Genomic DNA, 25,970 nt, shown 5'->3' with positions numbered 1-25,970 from the left:
CCACAATCTTTAAAGATATGTTTCCAAAAAAACACAGCAAAAAAACATGGATGAAATGGAAAATCTTTGTCATCGTAGATCGATGACCAACATCAAAAAGTCCCTCTGAGAATTTAAATTATTCAAGCCAAAACTCTTAGTTTGCACAAAGATTGGAAGGATAGATTAAAAAAAGATTTTAACACGGTTTTTTAACCCTTTGGCTACCGAAATCCGATATATCGGCTTTCGCTACACTAGCGAGAACTGCCGGATCCGACGGCTCCGAAATCGTAGTATCCAATACATTTTCAACCGTCTGTAGGGTAATTGCTTCAGGGGTTTATAACATTTTTTTCAAATATATGTTATAAATATATTATAATCATTATTTTTATACATATACACACATATATATATATATATATATATATATATATATATATATATATATATATGTATATATATATATATATATATATATATATATATATATATATATATATATATATATATATATATATATATATATGTATATATATATATATGTATATATATATATATATATATATATATATATATATATATACATATATATATATATATATGTATATATATATATATATATATATATATATATATATATACATATATATATATATATATATATATATATATATATATGTATATATATATATATATATGTATATATATATATATAATAATATGTATATATATATATATATATATATATATATATATATTTATATATATATATATACATATATATATGTATATATATATATATATATATATATATACATATATATATATATATATATGTATATATATATATATATATATATATATATATATATACATATATATATACATATATACATATATATATACATATATATATATATATATATATATATATATATATATATATATATATATATATATATATATATATATATATATATATATATATATATATATATATATATATATATATATATATATATATATATATATATATATATACATACATATATTATTTAAAAATATTATATTTTATTAATTTACGAAAAGTTTTATTTACATTATAAAAATAAATAACATATTATATACCATTGTTATTGATTCCTGGTTGTTGTTCGCCCGCTCAGATCTCGTATTTTTTAATACGTCATGCGATAATGACTCTTATTCAGCGCAAATAAGAACTAAAATAACACACAATCGCATATTCATCATTAATTAGGTCAAGTTCACTGTAGACAGCGTCGCACGCCGCGACAGCATGTTTACAAACTAAAATACACATTTTGACTTTTTAATTATTTAATAAAAAGTCCCGGCAGTTCTGGAACATTTTTCCAAAAATGCCCGGCATCCAAAGGGTTAAGCAAGTAACGGTTGATTTTATAATTTTAAAATGAGGTATTCTTTTCATAATATTAAATTTACTGGAGAATCGGCTGATGCGGATAAAGATGCTGCAAAAGAATTTATTTCCTAATTATCCAAAATTATTGAAGATGTAGAATATTCCTCTAGCCAAATATTTAATGTAGATGAGAAAGGTTGATGAAAAAAAATTATTTTGGAAAACTCTTTAACAATGAAAAATATGAATGAAGCCTTCACGCACCTTGACAAATTTTTAAATATTATGGAAGATTGTGATCCCAATGGAGAACGCATATCTCAAGTGCGTGGGGCGATCAATAAAAACATAGCATGTTATAAAATACTATACGAAGAAAAGAAAAAGAATAGTGGAAAACAATTAACTCTTGATAACGCCCGCAAACCCCACTTAAACATTTACTTGAAAATAAATATTTTAAAATACACACAATTTCAATTTTTTTTACTTCCCTCGACTTTCGAACATTCAACATTCGCACACATTTTCAGGAACCAATTATGTGCAAAAGTCGAGGGCCGCCTTGTACTCATTTACGTTTTTACTAGTTTATTTTAACCAATAGATAGATATTTCTACTAGCGAAAATTCAATTCTACTGATATTAATGAAATTATATGCTAATCCAAAATGTCTATGAAACTCAATTTGACTAATACAATTTTAGAACTTTCATTAAGTCAAGTCCAAAATACAAATCAAGCTAACTCAACAGGGGAAAATAAGCGGAAATGATACATCTCGCATACAATGAAAATATATTTACACTAGTGAAAATATAACTTCACTGAACATAAGAATATGTGAATATAATTAATTAAAGGACAGATGCTTTTAGTCAGAATAGGAGTCTCGTTTAATATGGGTTGCATTATAATATAGCATTGAGCACCATACGGTCCGTCATGATACCGATAATATAGATCACCCGAGTGGTAGCGAAAATTATTTTATGTCGTGTCAATAATGTTTTTTAATAATCCGAGAATTTTTCCTTCTGACTTCAAAACCTTCCTTTTAAGAACTTTGAATCTGGAAGCTGATAGAAGTCGCCGAGTAAATAATGCGCGAAATAGCAAATTATATAATAAATATTATAGCTTCCTGTGTAGAGTTAAGTCAATCAAAAAACTAGGAAAGCTTAATCTGAATTGTTATGATTGAGAACATATAAACAATGTTTAAGAAGAGTTTTCTTAGCAAATATACGCCAACGATACGGCGGAACACGCCACTGTTTTGACGCTGATCCAGATGTTTATTTATTATTCTACCCAGTGGAAATTTATGAGTGATTCTCACATGTCCGGGTCAATTTTTTAGTAACAATCCCGTAACCCGATACAATACGTCACTGCCAACAGTGACGGAATAGCTTAATAAGTACAACGACGAAAAAATACACAATGAGCTGGGAGTGCAAATAACGAAACGGTCACTGTCACATGTCAAGGGTGACCTCAATATCTGCAAGACTCCGATTCGCGGTGCTGACGCGATTAGTCTGCGTAAAAACGAAAGATAAAGAAAAACCATACGGTGACATCATTATCAACACTGGCCATTGTTGTATTCGTAATACTGCTAATGTCTATTGATCGCGTGTGGCAATCGCCGTTGAATTAAAAGAGTAGATTGAGTAATCAATTCCGTAACTTGCGGTGGACACCCGGGATCGTTTACGCGAAAATGGAAAAAAGCGTAACTTTCTGCGGTCGCGATGATTTCACTCGTTTTCGCATTAAATTCGCGACTGGCGGTGATTTCATACGCTATTTTTGAAGCAACACAACAATAACAACGGGCGAGACTGGCAGGCGCGATTTTGGCATAAGAGAGCAGCGAACGTTACAATGGACGGGCGATAAAAAAATAATTAAAGCGCTAATCAAAAGACAATTCTGAGTAAGAGCCGTCGAATCAATGTAATGTATGGACGAATGAAAAACAACCAAACAAACAACTCGTTAAATGTGAATTCAGATAATGCTTTGAAGTATACAATTAAATAAACTAAATGAAACACATAACATCCTGGATTGAATTGCAAATATGATGATAAATAAAAATTCTTATTTTTGTTCTTTATGAGTATAACACTTGAATGATTTTAATTTATTTTAAAGTACTCTCTGACAACATAAAAATAAAAATTCAATTATAGAAACGCAATTATCCATATTATATTTAAAGAAACCACACACTTAATTAACTTTTATATTTACGATGCACATTCTAAGAAAATTCAGTTTCGTGTGTGCAAACAGTTTTTCATATAAATCTACGTATGACAGAACAACAATTGAAGTTGAGCAATTTGACATTTAAAATGCTTTTTTATTAAAACTATTAGATCATATATATAAATATTTTTGACTTCATTCCGTCATTAGATTTTTCCGCGTTGCAGAAAAAACAGGAAACCACTACTGTTACAAAATACTTAATTGGTTTTTGTTTAATATTTGTTTTACTTTCATATATGTACATATGTACGTAGAGTAGCGTGCAAAAATCACTATTATTTTTTTTAATATTTACAAATAAAAAATTAAATTTGGGCAATAATAAAAAAAAATCTTTGAAATTTAATCTAAAACATATTTCGAATCGCATATTACTACTAATAAACAATGATTACGTAAAATATCCTTCAATACTGCTAAAACGCGGAAAAGCAATGGAATGAATCAATGATTCAACGAGTTCATGGTCAAATTCGTCGTGACACTTTTATAAGCTTTTGTGTGATCGTTGAGTTTTTTCTTAACTATGTCCCAAAGATATTCTATCAGTTTAATTAAGGATTATTTCAAGACCAGTCCAAATATTTCCAAAAGTATTCGTTTTATTTTTTTAATCTAATCTTGACTGAATTGAGCAAATAAATTAAAAAAATATATTACTGACTATTTTCATCAAATTCCAGGACAGCTTTGTATTGTTCCTTCGAAAAAGATTACCCTAACATTTACAAATTAACGATAATTTCAGTATTATTTCACGTTTCGATAATTTCAACCCTAAATCAACAATAATAGTGGAGATAAGATAATCTCAGTTTTTACGAGTTTCAAACAGTCATAATACAACAATAGCAGTTAAAAAATCTGTAATGCAATGGGCAGGACTTAAGGTTCTCAATTATTTGTAGTTTTCAACTATTCGAATATTGAATAAAACATGGATGAAATATTCGAATATATTCCTAATTTTTCTCGATTTATACCGAAATGAATTAATTTAATTTATTAGTGCAAAATATTATTCGATTAAATAATAATTATTGGTTATTGATAATTATTTTAATAAATCACTAACATGAACACTTCACCAAAATTTGCGACGCATACCTGTTTTTGAGATAAGCGTTAAACGAAAATAAATTATCATTTATTTATTTTATTAATTATTTAGCTTAATAGCTAATTTTTACATCAAACAAATTTTAAATAAACATAGATATAATACATAACATAAACAGAAAATAAAAAATACTTAATATTATAATTTATTTCTTAATGTACGAAGGTGTTTTTTTATTCTATTTAGGAGTCCCGTTATAGTTTTATTTTTGCAAATTACTATGCAAATTATTATGCAAACTCCTTCGTACATAATTCCCCTAGCCGTACTCGTTTTCTTATACCTAACTATCCTTAAATTTTCTCTATTTCTAGTATTAAATGTATTTACATCTTTATTTCTTAATAAATACTTATTAAAATACTCTGGTTACATATTATTTTCTAACTTATATATAAATACTAAAACATTCATCTTCAATGTTTCTTGAACATTTAACCATTCCAATCGATCAATCATACTTCTACAACTAATAAATCTATTTTTATTTTAGTCTACTCTCATTGCCCTATTTTGTAATTTTTGCAACATATGTTTATCTACTATATTAAACATATCTAATATTGTTGCACAATAAGTAAAATGGGGCAATATGATACTATTGTAAATTATTTTTTTGTATTTATATTTAACATATTTTTCATTCAGGATAATATTCCTATTTTTCTACTGTTTTTTAATATGTAATTACAATGTTCCTTAAAATTTAATTTTGTATCTACAATTACTCCTAAATATTTTATATTATAAACTATTTCTATAATAGAGTTATCTATAACTATAATATTTTGATATTATTATCTAATATATTGCTATAATTAATAAACATACATTTAGTTTAAGTGTTTCTTTTCGAGAAAAATGCTTGATCAAGAATTCTCATTTTTAAAGAGCCTCTTTTTTTTAAATAAATAGTATTTTTCAATGTTTTATAACTGCTGTATTTTTTATACCGCTTCGTAAAAAATGGTGGGTTCGTGCCAGATGTTTAAAAACATGTATGCTTTATTAGAAGCTTTTAATAGAGGTCGAAAGTATTTGAATGGTAAAAATTTGTTTACGTTTTTATCAACTACTCTAATCGGCCTTATCTTTGCTTAGGTGATCTATGAACTACATTAATAAACAGATAATTTGGAGTCGACAGATTGCAAAAATGGATGCGAGATTTCCACAGATTTTTCAACCGAAAAAATAAATAGGATTGCCGTCCACTTCAGATACTTCGTGCTTTTTTAGCATAATGTGTGATAATATAGTACTTACAAGTATGTTTTAATGAATTTTATTTTTTTATAATGTTTAAAGTTGTTTTATATTTAAATTATAAATATTATAATTTGCATGTTAAAATATATGCAAAAAATAATTGCAAAAATAAAAATAGTCAAGATATCTACAATAATTGTATTATAGCTACATATACATAAATGAACATTTTTAATTTATTAAAAAATTTCACTTCTCGAAAATCGAGAAGTGAAAATGAGAATTATAATTTTTTGAGAAATGAAAAAACATTTTAAGCATTTTGGGAAAAAAATATCGTATTGACTGCTTATATTAACTGCTTTTACAACTACTTGGCTATATTTTATTGCCATTATATATTGTTCTTGAGAAGGAAAGAATATTTTATAGAAAAATATTTAAATTTTACTGAATTTTTAATTTAAATATATACCTATTTGTTTTTCCTTCTACGATTAAAATTACATTATAAGCTGACAATTACTTAACCCTTTTAGTGCCAAGCGAAATTAGGCGGTGTATGCTAAGAATTCCAAACATTTTTTTTGACAAATATATATGATTTTATAAATATATTTTAAAAAAAATTGTGTGAACCACTATTTTTTATAGGAACAAAATTAAATTAAATTTATATAAGTAACTACACAAAAGTATAGAAAAAAATTGTTTCATAATTAAAAAACAAAACTAGAAACAGACACCCGCGTCCTAGCGGCATTCATGTCGTCGCTCGTAAGCGGACAACGGCGTCCTTACGGCATTCAAACGGTTAATTCGATTAAATTCGAAGCAAAATATCGTAATATTCATAGCCGTAGAACGCTAAAGGTACAACGGTAGTGAATTACTCTCACGAAATAGAATGACGTCAGTTCTGGCATATTTTATTTTATTCTATCACATTATTAGATAACTTACAATTATTATATCACATATTATATGGAAAGCAATGTTCTTAGAAATAAATTAAGTCTACTTCTAAATACACATTAAGCTCTCGTTTCATTTTCCAGAATTTCCTCTGCAGCCAATAGCAAACGCAGCACTGTTGTGCGTGCGCATTTAGCTACCCAAATTAACAACTAGATATTCCAATTAAGCGTTACAAAAATATGCTACACCTAGTTCTGCCGCGATCTGATGATGATGAGGTAACCGACAGCGAAAGTTTCCAACACGCGTTTTTTCCCCTCGCTCGCCGCTAATAACGCCGTCATACCTAAAATGGCAACTTTCCTTTCGCGACATTTGCATATATTCTGACCTCGGCAATATGCTGCGCATTGTTTACAAACATACGATTTGCATACTAATATTCCATATATTTTTCTAGCATAATGAAGCCCTCAGATAAGCAACTTGTAAATAACATGGATATTGTATAATTGCTAAATTATAATTGAACTATTTTACAAATATTGGTAACGTGCGAATCGGTCTTTACGATCGGATCGTTTGCCAAATCGGCGATTTTTTTCGCGTTTCCGCGTTATGAATTTTTCGCAAGCGCACAGAAAATTGCGCAACAGGCTCGACGCGTCGCGCGCACTTTTACTCCATTGCGGAAGTCGAATATGGTTTAAGCGGAAACGATTATTGGGATCGTGGCGAATTCGTTTGATCTCCGTTCCAACAGACTAATTGCGAACACCTTGCGAAGGTGACGAACAAACAATGTCGAGGGACGAATCGTCTTATATTTAGTATGCGTTGATTCATACATTAACCCTTTGGCTACCGAAATCCGATATATCGGCTTTGGCTACACTAGCGAGAACTGCCGGATCCGACGGCTCCGAAATCGAAGTATCCAATACATTTTCAACCGTCTGTAGGGTAATTGCTTCAGGGGTATATAACATTTTTTCAAAAATATGTTATAAATATATTATAATCATTATTTTTTTTTATATATATATATATTTATATATGTATATATATATATATTTATGTATATATATATATATATATAATTTTTTTTATATATGTATATATATATATATTTATGTATATATATATATATATATAAATATATATATTTATGTATATATATATATATTTATGTGTATATATATATATATATATTTATATATATATATATATATATAGATGTATATGTATATATATATATTTATATTTATATATAAATATATATATATATATATATATATATATATATATATATATATGTATATATATATATTTAGATGTATATGTATATATATATATATATATATATATATATATATATATATATATATATATATATATATATATATATATATATTTATATATATATATATATATATATATATATATATATATATATATATATATATATTTATATATATATATATATATATATATATATATATATATATGTATATAAATATATATATATATATATATATATATATATATATAAATTTAACCGTCTGTAGGGTATTTTTACTTGAACCATTATTAAAAAATATCATATTTTATTAATTTACGAAAAGTTTTATTTACATTTTAAAAATAAATAACATATTATATACCATTGTTATCGATTCCTGTCGGAGCGCCGCCGCTCACATCTCGTAATTTTTAATACGTCATGCGATAATGACTCTTATTACAGCGTAAATACGAACTAAAATAACACACAATCGCATATTCATCATTAATTAGGTCAAGTTCGCTGCAGACAGCGTCGCACGTGCGACCGTATGTTTACAAACTAAAATACACATTTTGACTTTTTAATTATTTAATAAAAAGTCCCGGCAGTTCTGGAACATTTTTCCAAAAATGCCCGGCATCCAAAGGGTTAACATATGACGTTGCAATTATTGATCTACACGTACGAATAAAAAACTCATCGTATGATCAGGGCCAACTATGACCGGTGACTACTATCTGCGATAACCTAGAAGGAGCAACACTAATTGATCAGTCAGTAATTATTATTAATTAGTCTTTCTATTCTACAATTCTCATTATTATATTTATGAGCGATCATCCGATTAAAGATTATAATTATTGTCTTTTTCAAGCTAATTATTTTTTTATGTGATTTTTGACTTATGCCCATTTTTTCATTCGCACTTAGATATAGTGTAATAACTATAATACACAACGCGTTCGCCGAAAATCAATACCATTAGATAAATAAAATATTATTGTGTAGCCGCTAACGTAGGAAATAATTTATTTATTCGAACCGGTCAACTAAAGTTCCATTGATTTTTGTTGCTAAGCGTTTACCGGTAAATTGCACTCATTTCGAGGACGCTTTATACGAAAATGATATTATTCTGTTTCTACTACACAGTTATCAGTACGGTACAAAATAGCAATGGTACCAGAAAGCAATAGCAAGTAAGTGCGACACCTTGATAACAAATATGACGTGTAGTACAAGGTTGCATACTTTCACCTTTTTTAACATATACCAGCACGAATGACCAATGTATAATCATCGACTAATACCTGAAAAGACCTGGTTTTGAATCCCATATGAAATTGTAATTCCGATCGATCATCACAAATTGTGTTTTCCTAGATTTTCCTAATCTTACGGATGAATTATAAATTGTAATAATAGTTCACTTTTAGGTGTTAATTGTTTTTACCCCGTTGTAACGCATTGGGCAAACACCCATTAAGTTTCAACCTAAGATTTGCAATAAAAAATAATATACGCGGTTTTTAAGAAGGCATATATTAAGTTATCGACTTCGTAATTGTGAATCCGCATTTTATCGACGCGAATTCGTTAACACGAGGTTGAGTTTTTTAAAATAACAATTCAACTGCATATTTTTTGCAGTTCACGGATTAACTTCCATTAAGACAATTTTAAGTACTTTAGATATATCTAGGGCATAATATTTTTATCTATAAGAAACAGCCTGTTTTAGGGCTTTGATGTTATGTTTTCGGATCAAGAACCCATTTGATTATAAATAAACAAAGAACCATTTGTTTCAGATTCCGTGTCAACCATTCTTTTCCATAGAAGCCCGAGGCAGACGGAGCGCGACCAACCGCTTCCTCCCATATCAACCGGGAGATCATTAATGATTTACGCGCCCGATTTAACTAACTGCATTTAACTAAAACAAATCGAGTGGAACATCATTGTTGATGTGAAACTCTGATGGAGGGTAGCTTACCAAGACAGAGCTCAAGTACAAGATTTTTGTTGAGGAACTGCAGCAATAGATCAGTATTCAGAGCAACAGGTAATAAAATTTGAAAAATATAGTATGAATAATATTACACAATATCTCACCTATTATAAAAGCAACGTAAGACAATTAATCAATCTAGATAACGTTATCGCGAAGTCTAATTAGTCCTATGATCATGTAAGTAAAAAAAAATCGCAATAGCACGCCGTTAAAGCAATGAAATGCTTATAAAACACGGTTTTCTCATATTAATTTATAAAACTATACAACATAATAGCATATAAGATACAAAAATATTAGGAAAAGTTATTGGTATACAGTGGTGTGACAAAATATATGGAGCAATCCAACATTTCACATATTGTGATATTTTTCTAGCAACAAATGTAAGAAATAAATGTTGTGCGTTAAAAGATTAGATGCTCGCTAGTAGGCAATGATTTTTAACAAAAAAATAAAATATGTGGTTATGTCAAAAAATTCGGATAAAATTATTACGGCCCAAAGAAAAATATTTCTGGCGAAGTGAAAATTGCTATTTGTACTTCACTTGTAACGTGAAGAAACTCATACTTATCGAGAAATTAATTATCGAGTTCACGTGAAGAAACTCATAGTTATCGAGAAATAACCCAAAAAATCAACGTATCTCATCAATTAGTGATGAGAAAAAAAATATTAGCACTTGGACAGCAACTATATACATACGTCATAACGACATAAATGCGGTCGAAAATGCAAAACGACCCCTCGGACGGACAGAAAAATTGTTTCTACTGCATTGCGAAATGGCGGGTTACAAATGAAGATTAACAGCTATTTTAAATGATGAGGGAATCGACATGTCTAAGAAAAATACAACGTCGATTACGCAAGGTGGATGTTAAAAGTAGCCACGAATAACAAACGCGATGAAAAAAAACGTTTCGAATGGAATGAGCAACACCGAGTTAAGATTAGAAAAAAATTATGTCTTAAAATGATTTTTTTCAATTCACGCTATAAATGTTCAGGGTAATTGTTTTTGTTTGTTTCTCAGACTTTGACCGAACAATGAGGTTATGTGCATAGGCGACCTGTGGATAAATACATAAAGAATGTATACAAAGTCGTGAAATATCCAAGTTCAGTGATTTTTTAATGTTAATATAGAAAGATGTATAATACATTAATTTTATCGGTGATGTGTAATATAAGTTTTGGAGTTTAGAAATAAATTGATTGGTGGTGTTACTCCACCCCGAGCAAGCGTTATGTTATTAGCGGTGAAATATCGGTTTCAAAGTCGCAGATATTTGTCGCTCGCTCTTTTTAATGCAGTTTCTTTGTTCACTGATAAGAGGCGGATTCAAAGGTTGTTTGCTTGTAGTGAAAATATTGCTTCAGTTATCTTTTGGTTTATTTAATAACATATTTATTTAGGTTTTGTTAAGATTATGTGTGAACGCACGCTACGGTTTCCATTTACTAATCTACTCAAACAAGAGACTGTTATATACTTTTTCACAATAGATTCGATTGATTGGAGAGCTATAAAATGCTTATCACAGTTCGATAGCGATTGATTGTTGTCACCTCTGTCTGTCACGTAACAAAATATTGTTAATATAGGAAAAGCGGCAGCAAAGGGAGAAAGGTTTTCCTAGCTGATTTCGCGGATTTTTAAACTATTTAACCCTTTATCGCGTTAATGGAATCTATTCTTCGAAATGAACATTTATATTTGTAACTAAGCGATTCGCACTAAATACAAACAATTCGTGGCTACTTTATTATAATCGACCCCGCTGCAGTAACGTTTTCCGAGAAACGATAATCGATTTCTCGGTATAACAAACGAAGTACAAAAGCGAGTCGTCATTGTGCACAGCAACTCGAACGGACTAATGTTAATGTACATATATTTTACCTTATCCATCTTCGAGTGTGTATTTATGAGAACGTGATATGTACTACCGCCAATTAGCGTCGTCAATCCGAAGCACTTACCTGCAAATAAAACAAAAAGAAACAAGGTTAAATTTGAACGGTGTAAATTCGATTTACGACTAGTCCGCTAATGGACGAAAACATGGGGTGATGTGTGAAATGTGTATGCTGTGGTAAAAAGAAACGAATGAAACAATGGACACGCTCGTAATATTGCCAGCCAGGCGTTGGTTACAATGAGCGTTTGCGTCAGAAACTAGGAAATGCACTCGGACAAGGTCGCGAATGCACTTGAAATAGACCAACCGCGCGAGCAATCCAGAGACGTTAGCAGATTCCGGATTTGCATGCGAAGCAAATCCTCGGACGTCAGAAGAAAAGAGATGCGAGTATCGAGAGCACCCGAACGAATCGAACTGGTTTTCGCAGAAACGATAGCTTAAAAGACAATGGTGGCGTTTTTTCGAGCGGTCTCGCCAATTTTCGCAAGTGTGTTCAACGGTGGAGTGCGAAATTTAAATACATCGTCAAGTCAAAGATGATTTATTTGCAAGCGTCAAAGAATTCGTGACGTATTGACGATTGTTAATTATACGTAAGATAATCTCACAGTTACTCGGAGATCATCGGATAATTGGACAAACAAGATCTCTTAGAGCTACAAATTTATTATTCTAGTCGTGATGAGCTACATGCTAGTAGCATTACATACGAGATTTACAATATATTTGTAGAACGAACATTGAAAAACGGCAATAAGAAATGGTTTACATTGTTGCAATCTAGAACGTTGGTTAGTCAACTGTCTATTTTACAATATACGTCATCTTTATTGAACGCAAATATTTTCCCGAATCAATCACACAAACCTTTGCAGCTCAATCTAGATCATAATGACTGGCATTTTTCAAAACATCGACCCATTTTACAGACAAACCTCTTGACCTCTTTCAGACCTCTGATCTCAGATATCGTTCGATTGCGCGATAATATAATTTATATCTATCTTATTCAATTTCAGCAACCGTTGCGCAACGACGGCGAAACTTTTATCTACCATTTACATAATTTGATAATGATCTTATTACAATATTCAAGTAATGCTGTGAGCAGGGACGTCATTTAAGCTTTTTCCAGGGAGGGGCAAAAGTTGATCAGCCAGTGATCGTATTTTTACTGGAGTAGACTCCCGATTTTTACTGCAGTAGACCGGATTATCCCGTTTGCTTTTCTATAAAAATGTTTGAATGTTGCAAGTCTGGAAGTAATAGGAAAAGCGAAAAATTCAAGATCATTTAAGGGAATCGAAATAAGAAATCTTCCTGTTGATTATTACAAATAGAAAGGAGCATGTTCAAAACTAAATGGGTTTCAGAAGTAAGAGATTTTTTGAAAAGTAAGGTGTTGCCACAGGAAGCAGTGGTGTTTTACTAGATAATACTCGTCATCCAAATAAAAGCATATTGAAAACGGACGACGGCCAAATGGTTGCAAAATTTTTACCATTTAACGATACATCTGTTATTTAACCCATAAATCAAGGGCTTATCTCATTAATGTAATGGCATTCTTACAAGCCTTTGTAACAAAGATGACGATTTTCTTAAATTCTAGATAAAATCACAATACTGGAGGCGATACATGGAGTAACTTGATCTTGGTACAAAATAAAGCCACCGTGGAGGAAAATTCTATCAAATGTAGAAAGTGATTTTTTGGATACTCAAGCCTGAAACAAGTGAAATATCTTATCTAATTGAGCAAATGACTTTGAAAATGTCGATAGAAAAATATTGAGGCGTGGTTGAAATATGATTTATGCGAACTATATCCGTTTCTTTTAACAGAGTCACTTTGAGGTCTATCAATTTCGTCATTATTCATAAGATAGGAGTACGCTCCACCGATTTACTCCAAAGTACAAGATGCGGATATACGTTCGATATATTTATCATTACTTCTTTCTATATTTTAAACAAATTTAGAAAAATTAGAAATGTTACTATATTTTTTATGTTGAAATAGCGAAAAATATAAGCTATCAAAATCAATAATTTATCAATAGATATCATTTATGTATGTATAACGACAACAATTTGAACACGTCGGAATAACAATGAAGTAGTTGAAACGAATATGACAACTTTGCTCGGCGCAAGCGGACCAATGAAATACGAGATAAGCTTCAAAGTGACTCCGTTAAATGAAACAAAGTATAGGTTTTCAAATAATGAGTGATGCGGATATTATTTTCAATCTCATTCAACCAGAAGTGAAAGAGAATGAGGCTGAAAGTAAAGAAAAATAATTTATCAATCGCATTAGTCACAACGGCACTGACTTCTGTTTTTAACATTTTATTGGAGTACATCGAGTAATGGGAATTTGAATATAACGATATAAAAGCTCCTAGGAAAATTCGAAACAATATTAGAAAATCATTAAAAGATTCTTGCTAACAAACCAAAATCAGATTTTCTTAATACTACATTTAGATTTAATAAAAATTCATTAAATTCAAGCAGAGGGGGCAAACGTCCCTACATGCTCCCATTTTCAAATGACATCCTTGTTAAGAATCCACGTCAAAAGCAATAAAATCGTGCCGACGCCGTCGCAGTGGAAACGCTTGGTTTCTAGCGTTCATATTAAGATTTTATGACAATATTACGACTTACAATAAGTGAGAATCGAATGAAAAAAGCATATCTAAACCGAATTTTGACCAATTGGTGAGCGCAAAAAATAATTATCCCTTCTTAGAAGTCAAAAAATCCACGTCAAAAGCAACGTCGCCGACACGATTTTATTGCTTTTGACGTGAATTTTTGAGTTCTGAGAAGTGATAATTGTTTTTGCGACTTCCAATTGACCAAAATTCGGTCTGAATAGACTTTAACCAATACTTTCATAGTAATATCGATAAGGGTAGCTAACAATATGCTAAAAAACTATGGGCTATATGCGAGACGCGACGTTTGTCTGTACGTTTTCTTTCGCTTATTTTCTCCTGAGAGCTTAGTTTGTATTTTGAACTTGACCTAATGAAAGTTTTAACACTGTAATTAGTTTAGGTTTGGGGTCAATTTGGGTTTCATGGATATTTTAAAGCAGCATCATAAGTTAGCGAGTCAGTGGTCGTTTTTTAATATTTAGATTGTATTAAAATTCATAGTATGCATTTTTCTGGCTAAATTCAAGGTGGGGGCAAATGCGAGTAAACTAGGGGCCTTTGTCTAGATAGCAGGTGTTATTTCTGGCGTGGGTCTAACGCTTGACATTCGTCCAGAACATAACAAACAACTTGTCGTCCTTTGTGTAATGAAATACATCACTCGACGATCATGAAGCAGGGTCCATAATCGCGTAGGCCCAACAACGCGAATTAATCAAAATGCAACTAGCTAGGAAAATGCGAATAAATTACACGAAGACCTTCGCGAGAGAACACGTACATATATTAAAATTTATACGTTACAGCGGCAGAATTGTGTATTACGGCGGTCGACAACATTCACCATGAAAACCGAGAAGGCAAGATCATGTGCGTGAAACTCAAACGCCAAATGCCGGCCAAGGCCTCAAAACGTTAAAATCGCCCACGGCGAATATGATTGCATAAACCCAGTGAATCCCGACAATCTAAAAATTAACAAGGATCTATCTCACGTGGCAAAAACAAACAAATCTACAAAAGTCATGCTTTTATTCTTTTGAGAGACACCATATCAATGGTTTAAACTTTAAATAAAAAATTCATCGCATATGTTTAGAGAGGACACGAAGAGCATACCAAGGGATTCAACACATTCAAGGACGGTCACTTCTAGCTGAACAGAGTATACGACATAACAACACAATAGGGCTCCGTAAAAGGGCGCTGCGAGCGCATAATGGAACTGCAATCTGTGCCAGAGGCGAGTTCACGATGTCGACACTGGTGTTAGAAGCATAATCGATTCGAAAGCTAACACCCGTCATTAATTATGCATTAAAATGTGATGTAACGCGTTGTTGATACATACAAAGTAGGCGTGATTCTAACATCTATCGCGTGTGGTGACCCAGTTGATTCAAAACAACAATACAGCAAAAAAAAAAAGTAAATAAAAAAACATTGCAAATTTCCAATCAATTTGAATACGAAAACGTTTCATTGCCGTACAGACGAGTTGCGAAACACGTAATAAATTATTTTTTTGCATCCCACAATCAATTATTATTAAACTCAAAATATTAAATGTGTCGTAAGAATCTGAGCATTCTAAACGAATATTAACACCGGAAACATTCGCAGGAGCCTCGAGTACGAACTGCCCTCGATCGTGACGTTTGTTACGTAAAAACTCCTGTTCCTCTCGTAACTCGAGAGTGAATCAGACACGACAAAAATAAAAGCCACATCCTGCCCGCTGCGCTTTCCACCACGGCATAATAACTAAACTTTCCACGACTGTAATCAAACCTCAAATAGATAATACTCATCTCGTGTGTCACCGGGCTGTGTATAAGTGTCAATAAAATAATCCATAAACATTTGTTATTTGTATATTGATTAGGTGCGGTATAAATAAACCGGTTATTAAATTAATAAAAAAATGTAAATAGCATAAAATGTTGTTATTTACCTTAACTATTTATTAATATACGTTTCTGTAACATGACACAAGTTATGTGTATGTATATATCACACAATTGATTTAATCGTTATTAAAACTATTGCATAAATGCATGTGAGCTCAAACATCTTATCTTTATTTATATGTAGAGCAATTATTGGCAATAGATATCAAGGAAGTGTACTTATTATTATCATATCTAAAAGCGATTCATTGATGTTTTATATGTTTTATAATTAACGACATAAACACAAGCGTAGGATTTTATTAATAAACAAACCTTGAAGAACTTTATTATTATCGAGTGTCACACAACAACACAATTGTCGATATCTTAGAATCGATTTAGAAATATTCTGATTGATGGATTTTCTGTAGCGTGTGTAATAAATCACGTACCTTCCATCTCGTAAATGCTGTTTATGTAAATTATTATTATTATACAGGATGATTAGACGTTTATAAGAAATTGTGCCAAGTGAATGGTTTTAAACGTTGGCAATAATAATCCTGCAGTCATGGGCGAGAATAACAATATTTATAAAAACCTAGAGCTATACATATGTATGTATGTAAATTAAAGAAATATTATGAAATTTAATATATTTTTCATTTAATCATGGTGTTATAAAATATAAAAATTACAACAATGACTTAATATTATCTGAATTTCAATTTTATGGGTTAAGGCCGAATATAATGATGGCAGTAAGCATATTTTTTAACATTACATAAGTGATCAAGTCACGTATTACGAGAGACAGTACCGGAAACAACGATTACCCGATGGCGTAACTATGGATGCGGGGGGAGGCGGACAGCCCAGGGCGGCACATGCTTGGGGCAGAATTTTCACGATGGAAGGACCGCTCGTGTGGTTCTTAAGCTGAATGCGCTAAATATATACATTTACGAATATGTGAAAACACTATAGACCCGACAATTTGGCCAGTTTCTTAGAATCGGTAAGAGTCGAAGTTACACCAGATATTCCCCAGTTTGTTTGAGTCGAACGCGTGCTAAAATAATGAAATGCCTGATAATTATTAAACTTAAAAAAACTGTTTTGCACATTTTTTAAATGCTTATATAGCGTAGCTGGAGATGGGGGTCAAAAGAGGCCGTCTATCCCGAAAAGTTTTGGTATATTGAAGACATTCATTAAATTACAGATTTTGAATTAGTTAATTGTTTGGGACGGAGGACAAAGTTAAGGATCGCCCCGGGCGGCACAAACCCTAGCGACGCCAATGCGATTACCAAAATGTCCTAGTTAAAAACAAATTCTTAGATGAACATTTCAATTTAAATAAAAGTGACAAAGTAATAATTGTTTATGCATTAAAACCTTATAATACCTCACTAAACGGTCATAAGTTTTCAAATATTCGTTATTTAAAACTTTTCGAATATATTTATTATAAGAAACCTTAAAATACAGTATGAATAATTAATCTCAATAATAATTTGCATTTTAATTATTCCTGCTGCTTAAAATACTCATTAGTAAGGTTCTCAATCGAATATTCGAATTATTCTTCCGATATTCAACTATATGAATATTTTAATTGAATTTTACTTATTCGTAAAATATTCGTTTTGTTATGAAATAAGACAAGACAATGAGATGCTCGCAACAAAAAATGCTTTTACGCCTTCGAAAAATATGTGTGAATAGATTATTTATCGCCTGTTTCTACTATGACCGAAATTCGCAGAATTCGTTCGTTTACCGTAACATAATGTTGGAAAGACCCACCCATTATTATAGTTTAACGCTTATCTCAAAAACAGATGTGCGTTACAGATTTTTGTGAAGTTTGTTTTTTATTGTAGTTACAACAATTCGATATGCTAAAAAATATTTGCTAATGATTGATATATAAAAAATCAATATCAGCCATTGAGAAAGTCCACTGATGCATAACATTAACTCAGAAATAGAACCACATAAATTGTTTTCTTTTCTTATTAATTTGTAGGCGGCAATCAGCTTTTAGCTTGGCCATAGTTGTCATTAATTAATTAAAGTTAAGACGATGAATTTTTCATAACAAAAAAAATGAGCTAGAGATACTGCAGCGATACGCCAGAGGGAAAATTTAAATCCCTGCTTTGTTAAACAGTATTTTTAGAGTAAATTAAAAAATATTTCATTACAAATACGAAGAAAACTCACTAATAGCTAAACAAATAGGCGAATATATACGGTATTCGGATTAGCCTCTAATAGTCATAAAACGCGTGTCATTTCATCAATTGCAAAGCAAATCATAAAATTTAACGCTGCAGGGGTCAAATGGTTCATGACAATAAAAGTATTTTCTGATATTTTTGTTGTTTTCAATACGGGAAATAATAAGAGTACCTGAATTAGCTCACAACATAAATTAAATTGCGAACGTAGCTTTCATGCTTATTGGAGTTTGGTTTTATCACTAAATTGATCTAACGTATGTATATAATAAATATAGTCTGTTCCAATGTGACACGATTTTCAACAAAAAATGTCATGAATATTTTCTGCGTCATATGTTGAATCTTTGAAAAGCATGTCATCTTAAATTTTATGTTTAATTTTTACTCATGAGGATTATACTACACACAAACAGTGTATACATACATAATAAATTATCGTTAGCTTAGAAGTGCAAGTGAACTAAAATTGCAGTTACTTGCGAAATTCAATAAAATTGGTCCGTAAAAATTAGTGTTGAATTCTTATGAGCGCTATTCTAAGAAAACGCCGATTCGCAACGTGGAATACTTTCTATCGCGCGTAACTACAATTCGCTTTACGCAAATTGCTAATTTGCCTATTCGTAGCAGTGTTGCAGCGGTAGAAACGAACCGGTCGCAAATAAAACCGAACGAAACAAACGACAGTGTTTTCGATTCTCGACGGTAACGGAACACATAAACTTACATACACGACACTACAGTCGTCTGTTCGGATGCATCGATAAACCGGCAACGATTCCAGGTTACGTTCCGATTCTAAACGAATCGAGTTCATCTAGCATCCGCGTGGCGAGTTTGTGGCACACGAACTCGCAGGTCCCAGCGACGTAGGTCGAACGATTCGAATTATTGTGTGTACTATGTGTACAGCGAAGAGAAGAGAATAAGAACATGACTTTTACAAATAATCGGCACGACGATACGCATCAACATTCAAAGTTGGATAAACGAGGCGAATAATATTTATAGTGCAACGAGAACATCGTATTTGACAGATATGACTTCGCCTTATAAAACCATCGAGTTTTCTAATACCTGACACGTAGTAAAAAGTCATTTTGATTGAACAGTATTTATGTATTTAAAAATCTTTTTTGTAACATTATAAAGTTAAGTCGCAATACGTTACAATGGAGTGAACACAATCAACGTAAACAAGTAAGTAGTGAGACACCAGTTTATAATCGATGTCAATATGCACAACATAGCACATTTATTTTATTCAGTGGCGTAGCTATGAGGGGGGGGGGGGGCGGAGGGGGCGGACCGCCCCGGGCGGCACTTGCTTGGGGGCGGCATATTCGCGATGGGATCGTCTAATGTGATTCTTAACCCTGAATGCACTAAAACATATATAAATCCACGAATAACAAGAGCTTAATAATAACCAATTTATTATTTTAAGAAATGCTGATTTTATGACCCTGTAAAAAATGTAGGGGGGGGCGGCAATTTTAAGGATTGCCCTGGGCGGCATATACCCTAGCTACGCCACTGATTTTATTGTTCGTCCGTGAGATTCGGAAAATCTAGGAAAACATTTTATATAATAATCACTATATTAATCAGAAATAACGGATGAATTTTCACAAAAAATAATACCTTTGTGTCAAAATAAAATATTTTATATTTTAAGCCTTATTTAGATATTACACAGGATTTCCTAAAAACCGTCCTTAAAAAACATTTTTCGATTTCTTTTACAAATCAAAAACCGGTGAACCGGTTTTAACCGTCCTCGGAAAATTTAGATATTTCGTATGTTTTAAATATTTATTTAAAAGATCAACAAGTAAATATTTTTGATCTTGTGAAAAAAAATCTAATTTCTTTGCTTATAAATATAGTATTAATGGTAAAATAACCAGAAACAGATAATGAAATGCACAAAAAGTATGTATATATTTGAGAATATATGTACATACATTATTTTTTTTTGTTTGCATAGCAAATGTACAAAATCAATTATAAATCGTTAAAATTTTAAAATAAAATACATTATAATGGATTAATAAGTTATTGACAAGAAAAATTCAAATGGTTGATTATTTTATACATTGTCAAAAATTGGAAGAAATATGTTGAAAATATTATAATACAAAAATATAAAAAAAATCACGAACACTTAAACAACATTAAGATTAGAAATTATAAAGATATGAATTGCAGTTTATTAGAAAAAAATATATTTGGTGACGGCATTTTTAGGATGAATATTCAAAATATGGATTCAAAATCGGGTTGACGTTTGTATGGACGGCACGCCACTGATAGAACTAAGTTCAATATGTAAAAACAATAAATAATAGCTTTTCAAATGTTGATTTTATGACCCAGTCGATATTTGGCTAGTGTTCAAATCACGTCGGGATCACCACTTTTGGGTTTTGATCGCATCACCTTCTGATGTCTGATCGTGATATGCCGTGAGCTCTCGGCTTGACAGCTCTGCAGTCTCCCTGTCAGTCGAAGAGGTCTCCAGCGAATCACAACCATATAGAGATCATTCGACCAATTGTTGCACTCGCATATTCAACCAATATAATAATGCGAAAGGTATTTTATCTGTTGCCTAGTGGTGTATTGTTTGCGCAACCATAATGCACAAAATACATAGGATAATAACGACATGCTTCGACGCATTGTTTATGTCTAAAGGATCGTTTTTACTCTGGACATTATGAGGTGGTCCGTTCAGCGTCAGTATATTGTTGTCGTTCTTGCAGGTTACCCTTTGTTTATATTATACAATTTTATCAAGATACATTTTGTGATACTGCACGAGCATACGAAGAAGACACATATGCATATATGTGAAGGGCATGTAGCGTATCTAGAGGAGAGGGAGGAGCAAAATTATGAACATGCATTAAGTTACAAATTTTATTTATAATAGATAATTGTAAAGGAAGGGGAAGGGAGGGGCAAAATTATGGATCACCCCTGGCGGCACAAATTCTAGCTATGCAACTGATTATAAGGTAATTTATTATTATCAAATATAAATAGATTGAATTGCGTCTACCATCGACAAATAAACATAGATTTCTGAAAAATTCCGTATGCACGTAGATCGCTTTGCGCGGCCAAATTATTACCACTAGAGATTTTTTCTTAAACAAATAGGATTTTTGCGCTTCAATTGGAAATTTCCTACAATTGGAAAGCAATAATTTATGATCGTCAAATCAAATAGCAGTTTTTGTAAAAATATACAAATATTTAGCGATATATGTAGATTAAGTACACCAATGTATTTGTATAATAATACAAAAAAATAGCAATCTAACGGAAAATGTCTAAAAACTATTTCAAAAATATTTCTCCCATTATTTTCTTAAGTAGATGTTTCTGAAAAATGTCATAAAAACAATTTTTAAACATGCAGATGTAGTCAGCGAGACCCGAATTTTAAAGATTTTTCCATTAGATCATTGCAATTTTCTTAGAAGAAAATGAAACTATATAGTATAAACTGATACTGTAGTTTCCTACATTTTATAGCAATTTTTCAATAATACAATATGTTTTAATATAACGTCCGGAAATACTATAGAATCTTTGCCAAGATTTTCTTTATATTTTTCACAAGAGTACCATTTCTGTCGATCACGAAATAAATTAAAATATTAAACTGTATTAATATTCCCTGTACGTTCAACAGTAATTGTTATGGGCACGCCGAGCACGCTCGAATGATAATTTATTATCAAACATTATTATCTCTAATGTAATTAAAAATAGTCAATTTTATCTAGCAATCGCGTAAACAAACACATTAACGCCATTGGATATTTGCATACAGCTGTAAAACAAAAAAAGACCTCGCACTAATTTACACTGTCAAAAGACAATAACTTCGTATTTAAGCATGTACGTACTATATTTCAACTTTGTAAAATCTGATGGTATCAAAAAAATACAAATTAAACCCCCACGTCAACATTGCTCAATTCATTTTCACAACTGATTTTGCCACACACAAACACACAATTCCCACACAAAGACATGCAACATTACTCAACAAACTAATTTACAATAACAAAACTGATTCAATTCATTTTCGTTTAAGAGTACGCAGCTCGGTTGACCGATCGCGCGAACATCGTTGCGACATTTGCCAAAAATACTTGCACATCTACCATTGAAATGCATACACAATAGAGTCGTTAAGATTCGCCACCGCGAATAATTAACTCAAAGGCGTCTCATTCATCGTCGTCTCGTATCAAGATTAATTGCTGCCGATCATCATCGACGGATAGATGGGCGTGTGTGCATCTAGAACGTTTGGCTCACCTTCCGAAATAAGGAATGACATCAACCTTCCGAAGGTGGTTCGATGCGGTTTTACATATTATGATCGAAGGCAGCAGCGCACCTGTGTCAACGCACTCTGACGCAAATTCTGTGCGAACGAATAAAAAACACACACACAATACAGTGCGATGATAGTTTGATAACACATAAATGCGGTTATATTATAAAGAGTACACAGCGCGCATCTAATTGACGCTCATACAACATATATTAGAGGTACCGGAAAGTAAAACATACCTAGTTTAATCAAGGTATTAGTTGGAAAGGAGCAATTAATAAAATTCAGAGAAAGAGAAAGCTTTTATAACTGTAACAATTATACAAAATTAATACAACGTGTCGGTTTGAAATTCAAAGGCTGCAAAGACTAGTTTTATTTTTGAAAAAAGAAACTGTAAATAGATCAATTTCTTGGTAAGCGGTTTATTGTATGCTTTAAAATAAAATATAATATATTCGAAATCATGCTTTTAATAGCCCTTTCTTTGATGTAAGCTGAAAAAAATTTATTATGCCACAGACTTTGCCATTATACGCAAAAGTCTAGGTTTAAGAAATATTCCCTAAGCATAAAAGCTCTTTCTAGTACCTCTCGACGTAATAGAACACCAAATTAAATAGAGATACACAACAAAAATAAGCAGGCAAGCATGCACACAGACGTGGAACGTTTTATACTCGAGCGTTGTGCAAAAGTAAGCTAGACAGAGCTCAGCTTTCGACGTAGTCGAAGTGTAGCGAAAGAAACATTATAAATCGTTCCATCTTGCAGGGCACATGGCATTGCCTACCTGTGATGGGGGGCTGCGTGGGTTTCGACGTGATGGGGAGAAGACGCCCTGGACGGTGGTCCAGCGGGTGCGCTCGAGGAGCCTCCCAGCGCCATCGCCAGACCGCTCAAACTGCGACACACGAATTCAACATTCATACCGTCAAAGTACACCGCGCTACTGATATGTATTAAATACGACTATTATTATGTGCCGTTCGGCTGAAAGGAAATATGAAGATGTGAAGAGTGACCGAGGCGAAACGTTGGCGGTTTTATGTTAAAATATGTATGCACAGAAGGCGTGTATAATTATTATTTACTATGATATGAAATGGAAGCGTCGAGAGTGAGCAAAATCCAGGAACACGAAACGCAACGCCGTTATTCGCGAAGTGAAAGCGAAACCGACCGACTCGGATGCGTAATTTTACAATTCAAAACTTCACGCTCGTCCAACGGAATGCGAATCGTGATATATATGTACATACATACATACATATATACACACGAGGCAGTCGCACTCGGTTGGACACACCAAACCGTCGAAGATCTTATGGACATAATCAGCGACGAGTCGACAATCTAAGTTTAGCATTAAAAATATATTCATAGACTACTTTGGGTCTACTTTAAAAATGGCAAACAGTTCATTAATCAAGAAAGTCGCAGTCCAGCAATAAAAACGACGGAGATTAATGGCTATCGAACTTAAAAATTCCTGCTAATTTGTACAAATATTTGATTCTAAAATATCATATTTTGAGCTAAAGTTCGCGATGATTGATACAAATTCGTGATAAACATTTACAACGTATTCTTTGAGTGACAAGCTGCATGCATATATTTATTCCCGTCTGACACGAACGTTCAAACATAATTTCAGCATTTAGCTACCGTAGATTTTTAAAAATCAAGCAAGCACACACATATATGCTGTCTAAAATACACGAAAAACTTGAGAAACACACAATGACGTCAAAGTTATTTTTTAATGTTGATCGATTCCCATAAAACGTTAGAATATAGCGTGCAGTGAACGCGTCATCGCGTGATTAGACATTTGTATGAAGTATATTTTGGCCGTCAAAACAATTTTTTCAACATTGTTGAGAGATTGTTGAAAAATGGACATGTTATGCACATCACATTGACAAATGGCGGCTCGCGAGCCTCATGCGGCTCTTGTTATATTTCTGCAGAATTAATTATGAAAGAAGAAATGTTAGATTTAGTAGCACTCAAAAAATCATGAACATTTAGCAGCTAAATATTTAAAATATGATTATTATAAATTACATTAGAACAAATACAAAGAATCATCGCCAGTTCAAGAATTTCCTTGAAAAATTAGAATATGAAGATGTTCCAGATGACGTCCCTGATGCTCTGACTTAATTCTGAAATATTACACCTCGCTCTTTATACGGCATTTCGCTATAACGGCCCTCTTCAATTAAAATAGTTTTCGATTTACGGCCTAAAATGTTTCGTTATAACGGCAAAAAAACTTTTTTTCGATGTCGATTTTTAAAAAAAATTTAAAATAGATTTAATTTGCTTAATTTTAAAATGAAAGGTGAAGCAGCTAGCGCCGATGAGGCCGCATCTAAGGAAGATCCCAACATTTTAAAGGGAATTATTGAAAGAGGTGGTCATAAACCTGAACAAGTGCTTAACGTAGACGATACATGGATTTATTGGAAGCGAATGTCTGATTGCACGTACATTTCAAAAACCGAAAAATCTGCGCCTGTTTAAAAGGTGTCAAAAGAACGATTAACTTTGCTACTTGGTGCAAATTCCGCGGGTGATTTTAAGCTAAAACCACTTTTAATATATTTGTCCGAAAATCCAAGGCCTCTTAAAGGACTAAATAAAAA

At 31.8% G+C, this 25,970-nt stretch overlaps 1 protein-coding gene and 1 long non-coding RNA gene across 5 annotated transcripts in view; both read right to left on the bottom strand.

Moving 5' to 3' along the window:
• Positions 1 to 25,970, bottom strand: part of LOC148228875 (uncharacterized) — a 113,135-nt gene that overhangs the window by 36,137 nt on the left and 51,028 nt on the right. For 2 of the 4 annotated variants that reach the window (XM_088200758.1, XM_088200759.1), the window contains one exon: positions 24,110 to 24,220. The exons of the other annotated variants lie outside the window; for them this stretch is intronic. In XM_088200758.1, coding sequence (XP_088056884.1) covers positions 24,110 to 24,220 — 111 coding nt within the window. The remainder of the gene's footprint in view (positions 1 to 24,109; positions 24,221 to 25,970) is intronic. 4 annotated transcript variants of the gene reach the window in all.
• Positions 5,698 to 12,198, bottom strand: LOC148228877 (uncharacterized). Its single transcript, XR_015811742.1, has 2 exons — positions 8,849 to 12,198; positions 5,698 to 7,762 (listed from the first exon to the last, which is right to left on the bottom strand). It is a non-coding gene; the product is annotated as an uncharacterized LOC148228877 (long non-coding RNA).

Source organism: Plectrocnemia conspersa, unplaced genomic scaffold (genome assembly GCF_051122295.1).
Source record: "Plectrocnemia conspersa isolate PC_06_02 unplaced genomic scaffold, ASM5112229v1 ptg000012l, whole genome shotgun sequence".
NCBI classification, from domain to species: domain Eukaryota; kingdom Metazoa; phylum Arthropoda; class Insecta; order Trichoptera; family Polycentropodidae; genus Plectrocnemia; species Plectrocnemia conspersa.
This window is presented reverse-complemented; position numbering and strand designations above follow the sequence as displayed.